This window comes from Cryptomeria japonica, chromosome 3, assembly GCF_030272615.1.
Source record: "Cryptomeria japonica chromosome 3, Sugi_1.0, whole genome shotgun sequence".
Taxonomy (NCBI): Eukaryota; Viridiplantae; Streptophyta; class Pinopsida; order Cupressales; family Cupressaceae; genus Cryptomeria; species Cryptomeria japonica.
Window position 1 is genome coordinate 450,427,363 of NC_081407.1, and position 23,087 is coordinate 450,450,449.

General features: G+C 35.7%; 1 protein-coding gene across 2 annotated transcripts in view; it reads left to right on the forward strand.

The window, feature by feature from the left end:
* Positions 1–23,087, forward strand: part of LOC131029122 (fatty acid amide hydrolase) — a 230,299-nt gene that overhangs the window by 32,261 nt on the left and 174,951 nt on the right. For both annotated transcript variants that reach the window (XM_057960527.2, XM_057959839.2), the window contains exons 4-6: positions 16,923–16,983; positions 17,232–17,422; positions 17,635–17,764. In XM_057960527.2, coding sequence (XP_057816510.1) covers positions 16,923–16,983; positions 17,232–17,422; positions 17,635–17,764 — 382 coding nt within the window. The remainder of the gene's footprint in view (positions 1–16,922; positions 16,984–17,231; positions 17,423–17,634; positions 17,765–23,087) is intronic.

Below are 23,087 nucleotides of genomic sequence, written 5' to 3' on the forward strand. Positions count from 1 at the left end.
CACACTTTCCTCGAATTCTATCCTGAAGGAATGAATTTCCAACAGTTAGCCAATTTTTTTCACTTTTTACAAGAATTCTGAATGAATTTCCAATAGTTAGCCAATTTTTTTCACTTTTTACAAGAATTCTGTCCTGAAGGAAGGAATTTCCAACACTTGGTCAATTTTTCACTTTCCTGGAATTCTGTCCTGAAGGATGGAATTTCCAACACTTGGTCAATTTTTCACACTTCCTGGAATTCTGTTATGAAGGAAGGAATTTCCAACACTTAGTCAATTTTTCATCCTTCTTGGAATTCTGTCCTGAAGGAAGGAATTTCCAACACTTAGTCAATTTATCACCTTTCCTTGAATTCTTCTTCTTGGGCGCAATTCTTCTCGGAGGGAGGAATTTTTTTTGAATTTTGAACCTTTCTTCCTGAACCTTGATTTTAATGTCTTGCTTCCAACCTTGGGCACATTTTGGAGTTGGAGAAGAAATTCTAGAAATTTGTTGCTTGAGGAAGGAATTTTTGTGCTCTTTTAATTCACCATGTCCGCAGGAAGCTTTTTGACTAATTTTTCACATCTCCTATTTTTTAGGAACTTTCTAAAAATAGAATTCCGGGTCTTGGAAGAGAGAGAATTATCTCACGAATCCATAGTTGAAGAATTTTGGAATTCCGATGCCTAAAAATAGAATTTAAAAAATTTTTAACGAGGGGGATTTTTTGCTTTTTCATTTCATTCTTGACCTCCAAATTCCCCTTTGCCCTGGAAAATTTCCACTCTTGGGCATGGAATTCACTTGGTCTTGGATTTTACGTAATTTCACGAATTCCACGACACATGGATTTTGGTGCCCTCCAGACCACTTGGGCGCTAGATTTGCCTCAGGAAGGAATTCTTTACAACTTCATGAATTCCTGGCTACCTCACTTTGGTGCCCTCTGACTGATCTGGGCGCTAGATTGACCTGGTCCTGGATTTCTTTCGTCTTTCATGAATTCCTGACTACTCAATTCTGGCACCCCAATTGCTTCCTTGGGCGGAATTTTGACTTGGTCTTGGATTTTACGTAATCTCACGAATTCGACGACACATGGATTTTGGTGCTCTCCTGACTCCTTGGGGGGAATTTTGACCCGGTCCCGGATTTTACGTAATTTCATGAATTCCAGGAGACAGGGAACTAGGGGCCCTCTAGGAAACTAGGTGCCATTTCATAGTGGTCAAGGATTTTACGTCGTTTTCATGAATTCCGGACCACAGATCAGGATGACATGCTTTGATTTTGAAATGATTTTCCGGACTTGGGTGATTTTCAAGCTTTCCATTCCTGGACTGAATATGCAAAATGGTTTGCTGATTGTGTGCTTTCAGATTTCATTCACAATGAAGAACATACATAGAACATAGTGGTTGCAAATAAGATAAAAGAAAAGTGCATTTAATCAATTAATTAACCATTTTTTATCACTCTCATTCCATAAACTGAAATCAGATTTAATAAAGTGTAGACCTGAAAATGGGTTCTCTGGAATTTGTTTTAGCTTGCATTAATAAACTCCTTGACAGTAAGTATTGCATCTATGGAACATTACATCATTTAAATACCTCTTATTGGAAGCCAAATCATTCAGTCTTAGGTCTGATATAGAGGTAGATTTGGAGTGGTTACCAACATAGACTAAGCAAAGTCTTCAAGTGACTGAAATATAGTTCCAGGTGGCTGCTATGATGCCAATATCACCCTCTAAACTTGCAACGAGGCCTTTAAAACCACTCAGAAATGAACAGCAGCAAGAAATACTCATGTTATGAATGCCTACAACTCAGAGAACCTGTAAGATTCTCTGCTGTAGCAATTTGCTGCACTTTTCCTTGGAGAGCTAGCTTCATAATAACTTCAAACTCTCTCTAATCACCACCAAATTCCTCCAAACTCCTGTAATCTCTTCACCCACACTAGATGCCACATATAGTAGATTTTCACACCTCCAAATATTGCAGATTTTAAACCCAAACTGAATTTTCAACCCCTGAGAGTTATGAGCAGAAATTTGAAGAACAAAATCTCTGAAAAATGCACATTAGCACTCAGCAAAATCACCAAAACTCTACCAATCACGAACAACACTTCTAAAAGACACACCACACACCAAAACCAATCTTCATTCTAACTCCACCAAAATGATAGAAATCAGGGACTCTGTGAATACCAATGTGATTCTTGAAAAAGAATCAGTCCTTTTGGCTGGGGTGGATCTCTCACCATCAAAACCAGCAAGCGAATATGAGCGTTTTTGTCCTCAACTAGCAGAAAATTAACCCTGGAAACCTTAGTTACTGATTCCGGTATGGGTACGGATACGGAATCGGGTACGGAATTGTGGAATCAGCAATTTTTTTTCCTTGGGTACAGGTATCGGTACGATTTTATATATATATATACAATAATAATAATATTATAGATGTATTATATATTTAATAATAATATAATATATATAATTATATATATAATATTATTATATATAATACAATAGTCTATAGATGTTTATATATGTGAATTTAAAAAATCTTTAAAATTAATAAATAAATAAATAAACATATTTTATTAAACATTTTGTTTTATAAGTCATAGTTGAAGCGGTATTTTTTAGCTTTTCCCTGGAGCTAAGAACCAGTCGAGTAGACTTGAAACCAAGACCTTCCATGTAGGAGGCTCGAAGCTAACCGCTGCATTGTGGGGTCATCCCCCATATTTAATTAAACATTATTAAATATATAAAAATAATTTTAATAGTCTTTATAATTATAGTGTTAAAGTTTTTAAAAAAAAATTCAATGTTCTCTGACGCTGTGGATAAACACGATAAATGCGAAAGTTCAGGAAGACATAATTGGCGATTTCCAGCGATCAATTCTCAGTGATTTCCATTTATTCCCTGCAATTTCTATCGATTCATAGTGATTTCCGTTGATTTGCGACAATTTTCGTCGATTCACAGTGATTTCTATTGATTTGGGGCAATTTCCATTGATTCTTGGTGATTTAACCTAGGGCCAAACTTGGTTTGAACCTAGGGCCGAACTAGCACTGGATCCGGACCTAGCTCGAACCTAGCCCCGCACCTAGACCCTGTGCGACGATTCCGGTATCTTAGTTGGAAACAGTCCAATAGCATCCTGTTATGTTGTCAAAAGAAAGATCTCCAAATGAGAGTGCAAGAGGTGTTTACATAGGAGGGAAGGAAATTAGGGCAACCAAATTTGAAATTACTTTTCCCTCAAAGAAACCCCACACCCATTTATGAGACTTTTTAATTTTTTTTTTAATTTTATATGCCTCCCTTCCTAGGCGTCCACTTTTGGAGGCTAAGATTTAGCCTTTGAAAAAGATAAATTTATTAATTCGTGGCGTTCCATTAAGACATACAAGGACCCCCTTTAAAAACAATGTTGTGCAACTAGGCCAAGGGGTACAAGTCACTTAAGTCATAAAGTGACAATATAAGAGACTTGGGTGATTAAAATCAAAATAGATTTCTTTGAACATAATAAAACTTCACCCAACTTCCAAATATGAAATATTACATTGTTGGAGAAACGAAGACCGGCCCAACTACTAAAAATAGACACTTACTAGAAATAGCAACTGCTAAAAAATAGTAAGTGTGTCCAAACACCAAATTGGCCCAAACTGAGATACACTGAGACTCACTATAAATAGTAAGTGCTAAAAATGGCCTCTGCTGTAAATAGTAACTTACTAAAAAAAAAGTCTTGGACAAGTTGTCTGAAATCACTCCAAAAAGTGTCATTCATCTCCATTAATCCATTTGAACATATAGGTGACATCGGAAAGCCCCTTTGATCCTATTGACACCAACCTAGAAAGCCAACACTAGATGCACTACTAGAGAACCATAAAATATGGACATGACATTGTAACCCTTAATAGTATGGTTTTAGATGTGCATTAGTAGAGAGATCTAGGTGCTTGATTGTATCTTTAGAAATGATGTTCTTTGAGCTTCTATTATCAATGGTAGAGATGTTTGTGTTCCTTCAAAGTGTCAATAGGCATGATGGTAGCGCTAAGACATTGTGCCTCTAGATTAGTGTACTCGACTTGCATAGGATTTGATGTGGCTTGCACAACTAGAGATTGTTGTGTGTGGCATTCAACATTGTTGTGGGAATTGGTGTGGTGGTGATGCCACCATTTATCACCTTGTTGCTTCTTCTTTCTCCTGTCTTGCTTTGATGTGGATGATATTGATGCCTTTGAATTTGGCATGGGGACTTGGAGTTCTACAATTGCTTCTTGGTAGGAAATTTTTCTCTTACATAGAGGGCTTGGAAGTGGATTCTTATGCAAATTTACTCTTGGATGAGGAAAGCTTTTGCTTGAGTTTGGCTTTGGCTTCAATCTTGGATGTGTTGTGGAATGCTTGCCTTAATTCGTTTGACAAGATTTCTTTTTTTGTGCAAATGTAAGGTGATAACTTGTTGATGTGTTTGAGCACTTTGTGTTGCTTTGTTCTCATTAGGCACACATAATAGTCATTGAACTCATTGGTGTATTCTTTAACTCAAGGTTATTGGGTCCTTCCCTTGCACCCCTAGGTCCTAGTCCGGTTCGAATTTGGTTCGATGTAATGTCCCCTACTAGGATGCTACTTGTTTCCCAATAGTTACATACATCATTTAAAATCATTGCCTTAAATTTGGTTATTGAGATTAGAAGTATATATAATGCAATAGATAACTAATTAAATTTAGGGTTCTCACTCACTTCTTCCCTAACCCTAACGAAAGATGGTGGAAATACTGTGCTAGGGCACTTGGAAACAACCTACGAGTGGGCTCCCTTAAGGTTTCTTACAAACATATGCTTATGCCCATCTTGGGACTCTTGCTCAAGGCTTCAGAAATATATGTCCTTACCCATCTTGGGATTTACCCATCGAGTGATTGAATTACTCCACCTTTCCCTGCACAAACCAACCTATCCTTACAAAGGCATTAGCGAAAGATCAAGGGCTAGACTATGAGTATACTAACTTCTCATGTATTATGAATATATATGAAATTGAGTATGACTGTTATACACTAAGTCATAGCGTTCGCCGAATTTCGAAATTTGTCGAACCTCATAGGATTACCAAAAATTCGTTATATATCCATGCATAGTGTTTTTTAAAATATATTTTAAAAAATTTTAAGGCTCTTTTCTGCATTTTATCTCGTGTGGGTTGCTCTGTCTACGGTTTGCAAGGCTCCATCAAGTATTAGTTGGTGCAAGGCTCTAGACCCAGGCGTGGATGCATTCACTCGCATCGGGCACTTTGTCACGAGGGGCATATCAAATCCAAGTGGAGGTAGGATCCTTCGGCTCTTGTTCAGGTCGGTTTTTCTGCAGCACCATTGGGTTTGCACGGCTTCAAGATTAACGACTGCTTCTAGGAGACCGATACTGATAACGTTCAACCCCTCAATTTATTTTTTTAACATGTTTTTAATATCATTTATGTTATTATAAATTTTTAATATGATTTATTTATAGTATGTTTCCCTACATTTTTAATATTATTTTGTATCTAAGATATTATTTTTATTTATATATATATATATTAGTTTTTATATTATTTTAATATAGTTATATATAAATATAATTACATATTTATAAATTTATAATGTAAAAAATATATAATATTTGTATATTTCTAATATTATTTATTTACATTATCTTTCTATATATTTTTATATCATCATTTATATAATATTTTATTTTTATATCTATGTATATTATTCATTTTATTAACTAAAATATGGTAATGTTAAAACTATGTTTATAATTTTGTGAATAAATTACTTATATTTGAAAAAATCAAATTTATATAAGGCGAATTTAATGACGAATAGTTTTTTGAATTTTTCCCCCTGGCCGAACTTCGTCTGAATTTCATTGTTGCTGAACACGAACTTGAACTTGAACCTTGTGACATAGGCTATACATATTGCAGTATATATTAATATTACTATTAAATTCTGCATACGAACATTATCATGCTTCATATATTAAGCAAATCCCCATGCATACCACCAAGAACAAGGATGTTATTGCCTGTAACCTAATAACAGTTCTGATCTGATTTGATTGATGGTGATGTCACTGGATGCTTTTGATTCCTTTCCTTTATATCTCTCAATGTGAGGGAGAGGTCACACCTCTTCGTCATGTATGCATGTTGGCAAGAGACACACCCTTTCACCATTAGCACCCTTTGAAAGAGTGCAACTCTTCATTATTTCTGCCCTTTGAAAGGGACACAACCTTTCACAATCAGATCTGCACTTCTTATTTAAATCAGGTCTGCACTTCTGATTCCCAAATTATCCCCCCTTCAAATGAGTTCTCTTCTCCCTTTTATACTTCATATTTGGGGAAGTCACAGCTTATCATTTCATGCCCTTTGACCATTCATTAACTTTAATCAAATTTTAATTATATTTAATTATATTTTAATTAATTTTTTTGTTTTTATTCTTTTATGTTTTAATTTTATTATTATTAAGATTGCTTGTCCTCCATCACCTTATTCTTCTCTTGAAATGGCTTTGCAAACACCCATGGAATAAACATGCTGGAAACACATCAGGTATGAACCAAACATAAAGCATACACATGAAAACATGAAGCATACACATGAATTTATGCAAACATGGGGCATACACAAAAAAACAAATGAAGCATACATATGAACATATGCAAACATGGAGTATACATGTATTGTTAGATTCTTTGTGGGTTTGACCAGGGTCCTGCCCACAGCCTGTGGGTTTGGTCTGGATAAAACTAGATGGACCCGAGTCAAATTTCATCTCCAGGTGTGTCCATCTAGCGAATTTGGATGTTTTTTAATTCTTTAGACATTTTATTGTAAGGTATTCATCTACAATAGTGGTGAAAATATTGTCAAAACCATGGCATCAAGGAATAATCACTGGTTTGCTATGCGAGAAACAAAATGAAAGGTCTAATATTGCATATTCAATTCTCAATCTCTAATGTTATACAATTTATAACTATGCATGAATCATTTTTATTATTGTTAAGGACAACGGATTGTGTTTGCAAGAGTATCTAATGACTGCCTTCCACACTCTATCAAGTGTGTAGGGGCAGTGATCTCTAGATAATAGTGAGCAAGGGTTGGATCCATGTTAAAATCTTAGGGTTAGTTCATTACTTTAATGATAACTTAAGCCTTGTCCAAATTCATGACAAGCTTCAAGGTCCTATAAACTAAAAAAGAAGCAGTCTTAATATGCGTAAAGATGTAATATTCCCCTTAAATTTTTTTTTGGTTTTTAGCAATAAGAATTACAAAGCAAACACCATAACCCTCCAGTTTCTGATGACCGAGAGCCCAACCTGGGAGGGTGAGAGCATACAGTGCTGAGGGGATCGTTAGCACCATAAACAAAACTGAAATTACAATGCACAGGCGGCAAGCCAGTCCCTTCTGCTTATCCAGCAGGATAGAAACTGAACTCTTGGTGGTAAACCAGCCAAGGGAAATAACAAGAAACTAAAACTCAATCACTCTACCACGCATTTCAGTGGGAGGACATTACATTAAGCTATCACTCTACCGCATATTTCAGCGGGAGGACAATGCATAAAACTTATCACTCGACCACTTATTCAGTGGGAGGACTGAGTACATAAATTGAATTACAAAGCAAGAAGGCGGCTAAGCCAGCCTCTTCCACTTATGCAGTGGGCAAGAAACACTTCAGAAATGGTTAGTAGTACTACTATTTAACCTTACAATATAGAAAATAGAGAGACTGAATAGTGAAGTAATGCTGTCCAAGCTGATAAATATTCCCAAGCAAGTGCTAACTCCCCAAAAGCCCTTCAACATGAAATTATGAAATTCTAGGAGCCATGACACGCAGACCAGCAACTTCAAGAAGCTATGACATACTCATATCTCTCTCCAAACTCACCCAAATCTCTCCAAATAACTCCCAAATCAACTAATCTACTCACACTCCTAAATGCACACCCAAACGCTAACTTCTGGAAATCTGTAATTTTTGACAGCAAGCTGGAAATGCACAACCAGCAACACCAAGACACACTAAAATGCATAAAAGTCTCTCACAACTCGCCCAAATCACTCCAAACCAAACCCAAACTACTAATATATCAATAATGACCAAGAACAACCAACAAACTGACCCCCAAACATCCCATTCAACTCAACTTGCTTCCAAATGCCTACACAGAGAAAAACGCCAAAGCTGGAAATTTCGATTTGCAATATAAAAATGAATACTCAGAGATTAGTGCTGAAAACTTACAAAGACCATCGCTTGGGACATAGAAAAACAAAGAGCCAATACCCAGAAGCAGCAAGCGATCACACAAAGACTTATGAATGAAAGTATGCTTCAACCATGACTTTCCCAGCAGCCTAGAAACACACTGAAACTCGAACTACATCAGAACCAGCAATCCCACACTTCAACAAACTCACAAAGATCACTAAGAGAACATGGAAAACAAATAGGTACTGTCTTGCAAGTACGAAACTGCACTTAGCTAGGAAGGCTCACTTTGAAGCTCAGATTTCTATTGCCAAATCGACAACCTAACGATGCAATTTTTAAGATAACCAAAATGAGAGCCCAAGGCTCTTATTTATAACTTCTTGCTCCACCAAAATTCAAATGCAACACAAATACACCCCAAATTACATGTCGCTTCATTACACTCCAAGGCGCCCAACACATTTGAATTTTATTGAACATGTCCCCTCAAAATGGCGTCCACTTATTCCCAACTCTCTAGGCAAAGTTCGAACTTTTGCTAGGTGAACAACTTGCAAACAATATAAACATGACATGTTTAATCATTCTCAACGCCACTTGACTAGGGGAAATAATAATATTAGTAGTAGATATTTATCCTTTTCCCTAAGTCACCCAAAACACAATTAATCAGTAATAAAATAATTAAATATTAAACCTTAGGATAAGGAAACAATATTTAATTCAATAACTTATAACTCCGGTACTGATTAACATCAAAATCAAGGATGAAGCTGTGTGACGAAGACCACTGAACTGTGCTGAATCAGGACCATGTCCGAGACTGCTAAAAATAGAAACGCTCAATACTGCCACTTACTAAAAATAGTAAGTCATGAAATACTTCTCCGAAAATCATGATCTTCGCACCCAGAGGAAGAGCTTGGAAAGCTCAGTAAGACAACATCATCCAAACCAAAGAAGCAAAAGTCGGCATTGAGTCGCGATTAATCGTGAATAATCGCTAATCGTTAGAAATGCCGATTTTTTCCCCAAAGTCGGGCCAAAAAATCGTTGACTATTAGTCAACGACTTTGGCCGATTAATTGCGGGGAGAACTCTGCAAAATCGTGTTTAAAAATTGCGAAATATCTGCTTGGCTAAAAAAATGACAAACCCTAAAAATCACTTGTGAAAATAGACCGATTCTGGGTATAGTTTGCATGGAATCAGTTAGGGTTTGAAATTTTTGTCCTTAATTTTTTGCCAGACGTTTTGACCTCTGCAAAACCTTAATGACTTTCTGTATCGCTGAAAATTGAAACCTTAAATATTTTTGTTTGCATTTTGAATAAGAGCCTCACCTTGTCTCGCTGTTTCACCTGGGAATTATAAATAAAAAATTGGAAATAACGTTTCTGCAACTGATAAAGCTTGAGAAATACGAGAATAAGCTTTCCCTCGTTTCCTTATTTTTGGTAACTTTATATTATTGAGAACTTTAAATTAAAATCTGAACTCTAAATTAAAAACTATGACATCTAATTTGGGGGATTATAAACTTTATATAGGTATTTAAAAAAAATTATAAGCTACAATCCTTACATTCATTTATATTATTGTTTATTATATGTTTAATATATAATTAAAAATAATTTAATAATTAACATTATAAAATAATTTGTAAATTAAAATTATTATACATTATATTAGTGTCATTTATTAAAATATATAGAATAATTATATAATTTAATAAAATTGTAAATTAGAAATATAAATAATTTAAAAATTAAAAATTCGTATCTTTATAGACCATTAATAAATGTAAATATAATAATATTTATTTTTAATTTATAATATATATTATTTAATTTTTAATATATAATTAATATATATAAAATAATTTATAAACTAAAATTATTATATATTATATTAGTGTGTAATTTATTAAACTATATAGAATAATTATATAATTTAATAAAATTGTAAATTAGAAATATAAATAATTTAAAAATTATAAATTAAAACTTCGCATCTTTATAGACCGTTAATAAATGTAAATATAATAATATTTTTTTTAATTTATAATGTATATTATTTAATTTTTAATATATAATTAATATATATATAAAATAATTTGTAAATTAAAATTATTATATATTATATTAGTGTGTCATTTATTAAACTTTATAGAATAATTATATAATTTAATAAAATTGTAAATTAGAAATATAAATAATTTAAAAATTAAAAATTAAAAATTAGTATCTTTATAGACCATTAATAAATGTAAATATAATAATATTTATTTTAAATTTATAATGTATATTATATCATTTTTAATATATAATTAATATATATTTAATTTATACTATATTTAATTTTAAAAATATATTTATTTTTTATACTATATCCGATTTTTTGCCGATTTTTTCCCAATTAATTCCTGATTTTTTCAAAAAATCTTATACTTTTGTTTTTCTGATTAATTCCCCAAACGATTAATGCTTCTTTGATCCAAATAGCCAAACCCTAAGTTCTCACTTCACCAAGAAATCCAATGTATGTTATGCTACCCTGGAGCTTATGAAAAATCCAAAAGGAAACCATAGACAAAATTGAAGAATTCCCTCCTGATAAACCCTAAAGAGCTCGTGCAGAACTCCACAAAAGTTGGAAACCCTAATTCTCCTTTCCACATAGCCTACGGGTTTCCAGAATAGGCCAATGGACCACTGAAATCACATCATTGAGAAGGGGACATTACAAAAGACCTTGTGCTACAACACCAAACAAAGATAGTGTGTATATAAGCCATTATGAGAGTCATAGTAAACTTCAAATGATGGTGGTATCAAAAGAGAGATCATAGTGTTCTATGAAGAGTATCCCATGTATCATAGTGTTCTATGAAGAGCCATGGACATGATAGTCATCAATTTGTTATCTATGAAATGTCATTCATAGTCTATTGAGACTACAGTCTATAGAGCTCATAATCACAAACGATTGTCATGCCAAGTAAACCCAAGTCAATTGACCTACAGGAAGATAGTCATCTAATACAGAGCTTGGTGATGATATTTTTGATGACCCATATGATATAAGATCAATGATCAATGATGGCTGGTTGTTGACACTTGACATTATTGTTTTTGAACTTTAAAGTTTAATATATATCATGACATTCAAGTTTGACTAATATTTGACTATCAATATGGTGGTGTATTTTGCTAAGTTATTTGACTATTAATATGGTGGTGTATTTTGAAGCTACTTACTGCTGCATCTATGTATATATTTCTGTTTTTTATATGTTTTTGTATGGACGGACACAAAATGAACCCAACCCCCAAAATTTTGTTTGCTTGAACCAGTGAACCCAAACCCAAGCCTTAACCAAAACTGGCAACCTTGCTTTAACTGAATTCTCTTTATGTAGTTGCAGTTGTCGGAACTTCATGAACTCATCCTTATGGTGTAAGGCGGTAATATTCCTCTTGTAAATCACTAATAAAGGAATTCAAAGTTTGGATTGGATTTTGATCCCTCTTGAGTTACATGTTGAGCGTTTGCCATACTAGTGGGAAACTGAAATGGACTTCTTCAATGCTGCAAAAGATTATCTTCTTTGTGTCACTAAAGTTGTCAACAAAGACGTTGATAGGTTCATTGTACTTGTCTTATTTCCTATCATTTAATTTTATCAATTTGGATGGTGTCTGGAGTTAACAGCGACAAGGTTTTTGGGTTTTAAAATTGTGATCCTATGACAATGTAAATCAAACTCGGATGCAGTAGAAACCTAACATTCCCTATAATAATTTCCATTACTTTGCTTGCATATGTAAAGATTCACGCTTGAAACAACAATCTACACTACTACGAATACAACACACATATAGGAACAAATACTAAATCAGAATTAAAGATGAATGTTCATCTATACTAAAAACAAGAAAACACGCATGTTGGAATAAATGCTGAACAAAAATAAAGCCGGAAGGTAAATGCTTTTATTTGATTTTAAGATTTTAATAATTATTGTGAATACCGGCAAGTTAACAGAGGCAGATGGGAAAGCAAGAACTATTCTATTTACATCATAGTAAAACAACGGATTTTTGACACATAATAAATAAATTTAACAGGAAAAAGAGGTACTAGAAAATCACCTCCTTCTAGTGGAGTGGGCTTGACTCCCCTTCTGGATGGATCTTCTTATGCTAAGATGGAATTAGGAGAATTTTCTTTGTATTTTCATTGAATGGGACTTGATACAGTGGTACTACAAGAGGAGGAATGAAATTTCCACCAGAAAAGAATTCTTGAAAACAAAGAACTGTCTTTCTTATCTAGTGGCTCCTTATTATACATTTGAGCCTTACTTTGTAATTGAATTGGAAACTAAATTGGATTGAACTTTTCCCTTATTTTATTCCTAATACTAATAGCCTTTTATTCCAACAAGAGGTCCTACCTATTCTAACCAGGAGATACCCTTGATTAAAGGTGTGAGTCCATATAGGCATGACCTATTTTAGGGGAGGCTTTCTTGAAGAACTTCAGTTATTTAGAATCTAGATGACTCAAACCTCGAACTAGAAAAAACAGGGTGCAGAAAAAGGGATTTGAAGTCAGCTGAGAGTTTTATGATGACCAACCAGATAATTGGAGTTGTTCAGGGTTACCCTACTCTTCATGAAGTGCATACCGAGATTGAAGTTAGGCGATTAATTTGTTGAGCTAACTCCAGCTTAGAAAAATAATGAACAAGTATGATTCATAATGTGACTTTGAGCTTTGTAACCCACCTTAGAGCTAGTTTGTTTTCCTTCATGGTGAGTTTTAGAGCCATCTAGATTGTTCAATCCTCGGATCTTGTAGTTGCTTTTGTCACGAAACACAAATATGTATGCATAAGTGCTGCAGGGAGATGCGTCTTCGACTCCCTGGTATGCATTTCCCATACCAAAAATGCATGCAGGGATGTCCTTGCTTGCAGAAAATGTCCTGTTGCCGCTTCCTAGAGTTTCCATTCAAGAAAAAAATCCCTAAAAAACCCTACAAAAAAGTTAAAAAAAAATGAATCACAAAAACAAAAACGTAACACAAAAGCTAAAACATGTTGCATGAGGTCGTTTATATGGTTGTTTGTGGTATGTCATTTTTTTCCATGTATGCTTTATCGATTTGCATATTGGAAATACAGTAGATGATTATTGTCCAAATTAAATCACCTCATTTTTGCAAATTAATCCTATGCATGTGCCCTATATCCTCATAGGTGTGAATGATAGTGTCTATCTTTGGTAGCTGAATCGTACTAGTAAATGTTTATTGCTATGCTTCTATAAATCATTCCAATTTTCCAATCAATTACTTAGCAATATCTTTGCATTCCCTTTTATCAGCTAAATTGTTTTCTGGAAATAATAGTTGGATCTTATTTTCTTAATTGACTGGAAATTAAGTGTTGCTAGGTATTGTATTTAATTTAGGTCTAGGGTATTAAACAGTGGCCGATTTTCCTTATTTTACTGGATACTGCTAAATGCTGATCTGATTATTATCTTAGAATCTGTGAATAAGATAAAAAAGAACCACAACGAACACTTTATCTAATTATATTAAAAAATGGCATCTCTAAGTACCTCATCTCCAATTTTTAAAAAACAAACGTAATGGTACATGTTTCTTGTACTACCAGAATCAGTCTCCTGGTAACCATGATATGCATAAAGGTAGGAAATCATAGAAACATTTAAGCAGATCCAACCTTTGAAAGATTAGGCACCAAAGTACACTATCCATCTATTCTTGAAACAGTTATAGGTATTTAATAATGTATTAAATATACCAAGTCCATAGAAAACAGTTGTGTTTGTATGAAAATAAAAGACAACATCAGGATTCATCATTCTTCCCAATTGGAATCACACCATGTCCTCATGGTAATATCTATATTGCATCATCATTGGCTAAATTTTTATTCTCTAGTATCCAACTACAATCATAATCTTCTTTGTTATACATAATGAAATGCTACCCTTTTTTTTGCACATCCATTTGTTTTGGAAATCTTGGTCAACCATTTTTCCACCTTTCTTTGTGGCATTTGTCTTGAGGAAGTCATAAGTGGAGATAGTGCAAGAAGCAAGGGAGTCGGAATCTCATCCCAATTCATTCTTGTTGCCATTCTTGGATTAGGGTGATGAGGTGTCTAGCACCGGTAAGGTTCCATTGTAGATTAATGGGAGAAATAGATTCCTTCTGTTGTAGATGTTGGGGTAAACCTTCCCACCTATTGACACAAGCCCCAATTGCAGTTGGAGGAAGCTATCCCTTATGATCTAGAAATGCAGTGACGCTGGATTGAAGATTTGGTACATACAGGTCCCTCATCCTTAGTCTATATACTTGTGCCTTGTAGGTTCTGAAAAACTAAGTAGTCTTGGAATATTCATAGCACATCAAGAGGCCAATGGTGGCCGAAGAAGTGTGGTACTCTGAAGTATGATTCTCCCATTCCATTTGATGGTGGAGGAGAGAAACAAATCCTCACAATTGGAATTCTTTCACATATAAGTTTAGCATTGAAGTGTGGTGATGTACCATAAGGAACCCATTGTTGAAAGAATTTGCATAACATATCTTTTTGTTTTATGGTGCTCGAAAACAATTTTCTAGGAAGTTCTGATCATTCTCAAAACCAAATAGGAGATTGCAAGAAATTCTCAAAATCTTCGGATATAGAAATAGTTCACATAGAAAAAGGACATACACACATGATGGCTAATGTTGAGTCAAAAGCGCTTCTCCGGTCTCACAATCTTCAGACACTCCCTCCTTGGCTGAATTTTTGCCTTGCTAGAGGGACTCTAGAGCCCTCCGAAGCTAAGCATTCTCTTCCTTATGTCAAGTCATCTACTGTAGTAGGTTGAGGCAATTGTTGAGAGAGTGGCAATGCGGGCATCTCTAGTGGCAACATTAGCCTTTTCTGGCTCAAGGGTTTGTTGAAGGTTCAAGACCAGTTTATTGTGCTCCTCTTTGTTGTGTGCGATTTTTTCCTGAAGTTTTTCTAATTTTTTGTTTTTATCAGCAAGAAGTTTCTACATTTCTCCAGTTTGTCACTTACACTCTTGAAGCTCATGCTCTATTTTTGATAGAGTGAGGGCTTTTAGAGTTTTCTCTTCTTCATTTTCCATCTGTTCAATTAGGGGCTGCTTGTCCTTTCTCTTGAGGACTCCAGAGAATTGTTCTTCAAGTGTTGAATAAGCTGAGGAAATGCTTCCTAAAATATGAATGACTCCTATTGCTTTTTCCACATCCTCTTCATCATCATCCTACATGACAAGCCTCTGATGTAGCCTTTTTGGGCTTGAGACAGAGGCAGTTGTTCTACTTTTTTGAGTTTCAATGATTGGTTGTGCAAAGGCTTTCGAGAGCCATATGGAGGAGAAAGTAGATGACATCAAAAATGGAGAAAAGAGAAAATTCAGTCCTCTTTCTTTGTTTTCTGGGTCTTGCTTTAAAGTAATTCCTCCCATCTTCTTTTTCTGTCATTGTGTTGCATGAAATGATGTTTGATGATCATGTGAATGAGGCTGTGGTGACTAATCTGCTCGTTGTCTCATTTGACTTTATTGATCATCACTTGGAGACAATTATAAAGAAAAGCTAGCAGGTTGATAAGACATTTAGTTGATTGATCCCCATGGTGAAGATGATTTATCGTGCACATTCTGAGCCCCAAAACTATATAGTATTGTTTGTCACAAGTGAAGAACTTCATTGCCCAAAGCATGATAGTTGACCAGGGTTTCGGAAGTATTTCTTTCAATTCCTTTTGTGGCCCTCTGCTAAGTGTCTACCAGGGTAGGGGCTTCAGAGGAACATGAAAGGTATATATTAGCTCTTCATAAGAAAATTTGGATTGTGAAATGTCTTCACCAACCTTAGGGATACTTGCAAGCTAACTGATTATTGCTAGATTGACTACAATTCGGACCCATTCACTGTTGAAAAAGTGAGGTGGTATTTTTTTACAAATTCTTCTATTAGCACTGTTTCAAACCCCTCAAATTTCTTCAAGAAGTCCAGCCAACCAACTCATGCAATTTTTTTTGCACTCAAAGGGTCAAATATTGTATTTTCAGGTTTAGCTTTTCACTTTTGTCCTGTGGCTTCCTTGATATTATTTTGTATTCACACAATTGGGGAATGCAATACACCAGAGGTATTCAAAGATGGATGAAGCGATGTTTGCAGATTATGAGAATGATTTTGAATGAAGGTATGTTAAGTCTATTGCATGCATTTGACCATCTATCCCTTCAAAAATGGTATGGCATTTATGAATTATGCTTGAGAGAGGAGGATAATGTATGTTGCTTAGTTTTCATATAGAGAATTGTTATGACGTATTGGAACAGCATATCTTGGGTTTGTATAAATCCTTATATGAATCTTTGTGTAGGTGGACTAATATCATATTTGAATGGCAACAGTTTAAACTACAATTGAAATAGTTGAAATATGATATTTGTATGTCAACCACCATGCATAGATGTTTGTGATAGAACTTTGATCATGTGTTTCTTTCATTACAGCTATTCACATATGGGCATTACAAGGAGCCTCCTATGTATTTTCCAAAGTATCCTGATGAAGGTATAATTAATTTTTTGATCTGCAAACATATTTGCACGTGCTATGCAGCTTATATAACGTGTGATTAATTGAAAATTTATTCATGTATCTTTTGACTGCCATCTTGATCTCACATTATGTTCCAGACATTATACAAAATAAAATGGCATTGGATTTTGTTTTCATAAAATTGAAAGAACTTAGTTATTAATTGGTCATTGCTATTACTGATGAATTAAAATGTATCTGACTGATTTATATTGTGTCAGAGATTAATGAACAAGAAGTAGTTTGCATCAATCCAGTTTCTTCTCCACTGGAACGTGTTAATCAAGCTTTAAGTTGCCTTCCTCGACATTCCTTAGATGACCAAATATCAGATACAGTGCCATTTTTCCGCCGCTGGACAATTCGTGATTTTTCAAAAGCATATGCATCAGGGAGAATTACCCCTATGATGGTAATTTTACACTTACTCTATATGATACTTTGAGCTGCATGTCATTTGGTATGGCATATCAATATGCAACTTTTTTTTCTTTTTTGAAAGTACATGATAATATTTTATTCTTTGATCACATTAGATAATAGACCATATTTAATTATTTACATTGTAGTAGGAATACAAAAAGAATAATTCTATAACATGTTTAACAAGTCTTTTCCATGTAGGTGGCGGAACACTTTTTATCTGCTGTTGAAGATTCCTCAAAGCCTTATTCTCAAATGTCCATTTTTATTAATTATAATTCTAAAGATATTTTGAAACAAGCTGCAGAGTCAACATCTCGGTATGAGAGAGGTATGGTTTTATTATGTCACAAGAACTTAATCATACTGTATAGTAAGTTTTGAAAGACAATAGTTATTTGATGGAAATTAGTTTTTCACCATCATATGCACACATAAATTAAAAGATCCAAATGCCAATCAATATTGAGCTATTATTTTTCAAGCTTTTTGCAAAAAATGGATGCTTATTTGCATGCCTATCAAAATTGGTGAAATTAGGCATTGCCTCGAGAAATTGACTATGTAAAAAAATGATTTTTCATAATACTATAATATGAATATAGGCAAGTAGAACAACAAAATCTTAATTTCTATTATGAAAGAAATATCCATTTGTACAAATTTATTCAATAAACTCTTGACTGGAGATATCAAATTATTCATATGGAAAAAAGATTTAGCCAAAAATCCCTACATTCACTTTTGAAGTGGTTGTGACAAACAAACATGTTGTATCCATACAAAAACTATTGAAAATAATCCTTTTGGGCATTTCTCACGAAGATGCTCATTATGGAATCTTGGTCTCATGCTTATTGGTGTTGTGTTTTTTTATTTCTAATTAATGTTGTTGTATAGCCAATGGAAAATGCATTCCAACACATGAACTGAAATGGAAATTGGAGTTGGGACACATGAACTGAATTGGAAATTGGAGCTAGGTCACAAAAGTTTGCACTTTTGCTGAGCTATCAACTTAGCAACCTTGTGAAACATGCAAAAAACCCCAAAGTGTGGGACCTTGCGCAATTGGGTTGAATCTCCGGAGAAGGCCGACTTCCTTCTCAATCCAAGTGCAGGTGTTGAACCAACGCAACACTCCAAATTTTACTTCTAAACCTTTCCTAACAGCTTGTAGAGGAAAAGGGGAGAAGGAAATGCTAAAATGAAAGGAGGTGATGCACCAAGATAAGAGATGTTCCTCTCCCCACCCCGAAATGGCACAAAGCATCAATTGAAGTACCCTGGGGATGCACAAACTTTAGTTGCATGAATGACCCCAAACACATGTATGGAAGTTAGAATTTGCTGAGTGTTAAAGAGGAGAAGGATTCACACGAGTCACACTCAGAAACAAGTTAACACAACATATACATGAGAAAAAACCATAAAACATACACTTATAATGAAGGTAAGGAAACATACACAACATGCATAAGTTGAAGAGAGGCAATAATGATAATTTCAATTCATTCTTATGCCAATAGCCAAACTTACAGTTGTAGAATTGCAAGAAAATATACAAATCTTCAAAAGAAGTGAAAGAGCAGAGAGTAGTTCAAGTCAGCAGGGAGAGAACCCTTTAGTCCATAGTTGAACTAGTCGCCAAAAGAAAAAACTCACCAAGGCTTGAAAAAAAACTCGGGAAAAACTAGACCAGTACTCGGCAAAAACTCGACAACTTAAAAAATTGCTTAAATTTAATTAGAAATGCACTTTTTTTGCAAAATTTAGTGCGGAGATGCATCCAATGAGTCAATTTATGAGAACACAAAACAAACAAGCTGAGTCTAGATATATTTCATTGCTTTAAATGCAAATTGAGTACAAAATGGCATCCTCTTATGGAATGCTGGTGGCTGATAGACTGAAACAAAATGAAATAGCAAATTGTTTTTCTAAAACTAAAAGTAAATACTACATCAAAACATTTTACATCTTCCTCTTCTTAGCTCTAGTGAAAAATAGGGGAGAGATAGAAATAGAGGGTCTAGTCCTTGGAGTCCGATGTGCCTCCTCCACCTTGCCAAAATGAGGTTGAGCATAGCATCCCTTGCAGGGGTCTGAGGGTGAGAGAGAGAGGTAGAGAGATAGGTCTAGATCTTGGGGGAGAGAGGAGGGAGTGAGATAGAGAGTGGTAGAGAGAGGGGATGGAGGAAGAGTGATAGGAAGATAGATAGGTCTAGAATTTGGGGCAGATAAAGTGAGCGAGGTAGAGAGCGAGAGAATGCTGATAGGAGCCTACTGATTACTGAAATTTGATTGTCTGAAAATTAAAAGATCTTCTAAAACCTAGAATTTGCATTATAACTCCTATAGATCTGAAACCACTCTCAAACATCTTGCCAATATATACATGAAATATAACTTAAAGTATATTCTTATACTTAAATGTTATATTTCATGTATATATTCTAATGAAGAGAATGAGAGTGACTTGAAAAAAAAATTAGACAATTTTTTGACATGTTTGGGTCTTTTTTTTATGCAGCCAAGTTCTCTCCAAAGACTCGCCGAGTTTTTGTGAAAAACTCACCAAAATCTTGACGAGTTTTTCCCAAAAACTCGTAATGAGTTTTTGTGCGAGTTAAAGTCATAAATACTCGTAGAGCAAAAAAGCTCGCGAGTTTTTCAAAACTCACCGAGTACTCTGCGAGTATTCCATCTACAATCAGGCTTAATAGCTTATATATAGCAAACTGCTCGTAGAGGAGAGACCAATGGTCAAGGAGAGGAAGCCTTGACCCTGGTGTGCACAGAAGAATGTCAGTTAGGGAAGGCATGGAGGTGCACAGACTTGACATAGTGTGCATGCAAACAACTTGGCCATACCTTGACAAGGCAATCCAAGGAAGAAAAGTACTTCTAGAAGGTGGATTGCTTGACATTTGAAATTCAAAGCATGCAAGCCTGACATGAAGGCCATCAAGTAACCATAAATAAGCATGGCCTTGTACTCCACTTGATGGCAATCCTGCAAAAAACATTAAATGTGCCCCTATAGCTCCATGAATGAAAATAGACAAGTTGTAAGGGTTGGTGGAGCATTAAGAGCCTTGAGTGTTGATCATGTCATCTGGAAGTGTCGCAAGTCATCGGGAGTTGGACATCGGGTCCTGTGGCAAGGGGAGAGGAGTCTTGGAACCTGAGGGTTCGGGATTTTGGGGTCATGAGGAAAAGGCTTGGAACTTGGGGGTTTCGAGATTCTGAGGTCTTGAGGAAAGGCTTGGAACTTGGTGATTTCGGGATTCTAGGGTCATGAGGAAAAGGCTTGGAATCTGGGGGTTCCGGGATCATGAGGAAAAGGCTTCGAACCTGGTGATTTTGTGGTCATGAGGAAAAGGCTTGGAACCTGGTGATTCCGGGGTCATGAGGAAAAGCCTTGGAACGTGGGGGTTCCAGGCATAGTTAGCAAACTCGCAGAGTACTCGGCGAGTTTGCTGAGTTTTTCTACTTTGCGAGTTTTTGTGACTTTTACTCGCCGAAAAACTCACCCGAGTTTTTGCAAAAACTCAGTGAGTTTCTATAAAAAACTCGAGTACACTAAAAAAAGAGACCCAAATATGTCAAAAATTTATCTATTTTTGTTTTTTCAGGTCAGTTTCTTTCTCTTCATCAGAATATATACATGAAATATAACATTTAAGTATAAGAAAGAAAAAAAACATATTTTCTTATACTTTAAGTTATATTTCATGTATATATTGGCAGGATGTTTGAGAGTGGTGTCAAATCTCTAGGAGTTATAATGCAAATTCTAGGTTTTAGAAGATCTTTTAATTTTTTAGGCTTAGTCAAATTTCAGTAATCATTATGCTCCTATCAACATTCTCTCTCTCTCTCTATCTCACTCACTTTATCTGCCCCAAATTTTAGACATATGTATCTCCCTATCACTCTTCCTCTATCCCCCTCTCTACCACACTCCATCTCACTGTCTCCTCTCTCCCCCAAGATCTATACCTATCTCTCCACCCCTCTCTTTCTCACCCTCAGACCCCGGCGAGGGGTGCTACTCTCAACCTAATTTTAATTTGCTGGTGCTTGGTGCAAAGTTGGGGTGGAAATACCCCACATCTCAAAAAATTTGCCCTCAAAATCTTATGTCAGCCTTGTAGTTCATCCAATTGTGAGCGCAATTGGAGCTTGTTTGAAGCAATCCACACGAAGAAGAGGAGCAAGTTAGCACATAAACGCCTCAATGACCTTGACTTCGTGCGATATAATCTTCGATTGCGCGTAAGGGAGGTAGAGGAAGTAGAAGGTGGTCCAATTGACTTGGATGATGTAGGTCCTTACAGTGATTGGACATCACGGGAGCAACCTCTATTGTTTTCCGAGGATGACATCACTGATTTGGAGAGGCAGGCTATGGAGGAGGAAGGGGGTGGATTTGGTTTCACGCTGGATGACATTGAGGAGGAAGAGGATGAGGATGAGGAGTCATTGCCAGTGCCAGAAGCAGGTGGAGACATAGCTTCATCCAGGATGGAGGACGAGCCAACCATACCGAGCAAGGAGGCACAGTCACGCCCACTGCAGACTTCTAGGACTAGACCCTCTAGTTCTACCTCTCCCCTAGTTTTTGCTAGAGCTGGGAAGAGGAAGTTGTAATTGTAATGATGTATTTACTTTTTATTTTACAAAAACTATTTACTATTTTGCTTCCAGGCTTCTAGTCATCAGCATTCTTCATGAGGATGAGATTTTGTAGACACTTTGCGTTTAAATATATCTAGAATAAGCTTGTTTCTTTTGTGTTCTCATTTATTGACTCATTGGATGCATCTTCTCATTAAATTTTGCAAAAGAAATGTATTTTTAATTAAATTTAATTGTGTTTTTAAGTTGTCGAGTTTTTTCGAGTTTTTCCCGACTTTTTTTTTTCAGGCCTTGGCGAGTTTTGCTGAGTGGTGAGTAGTTCATCTTTGGTTCCAGGGTCATGAGGAGAAGGTTTGGAACTTGGGGGTTCCGGGATCATGAGGAAAAAGACTTGGAACCTGGGGGTTTCGGGATTTTGGGGCCATGAGGAAAAGGCTTAGAACTTGGGGGTTCTGGGATTCTAGGGTCATGAGGAAAAGGCTTGGAACTTGGGGGTTCCGCGATTCCGAGATCATGAGGAAAAGGCTTGGAACCTGGGGGTTCCGGGATTCTAGGTTCATGAGAAAAGGATTGGAACCTAGGAGTTCTGGGATTTCGGGGTCATGAGGAAAAGGCTTGGAACTTGGGGGTTCTGGGATTCCAGGGTTATGAGGAAAAGGCTTGGAACTTGGGGGTTTCGGGATTTCGGGGTCATGAGGAAAAGGTTTGGAACCTGGTGATTGCGGGATTCCGGGGTCATGAGGAAAAGGCTTGGAACCTAGCAATTCTGGGATTTCGGGGTCATGAGGAAAAGGCTTGGAACTTGGGGGTTCTAGGATTCCAGGGTCATGAGGAAAATGCTTGGAACTTGACACCCGACAAGACAACACTTAACACCTCATGACCATTGGCTTTGTCCTTGATCAACTAGGGCAGCGCTGGTCCATGGAACATATTTCTAATTGGTTCTCACTGATGGACCAAGGATGTCATAAAATGACAACAGTATGGAAAGATGGTGTGTCAATGGT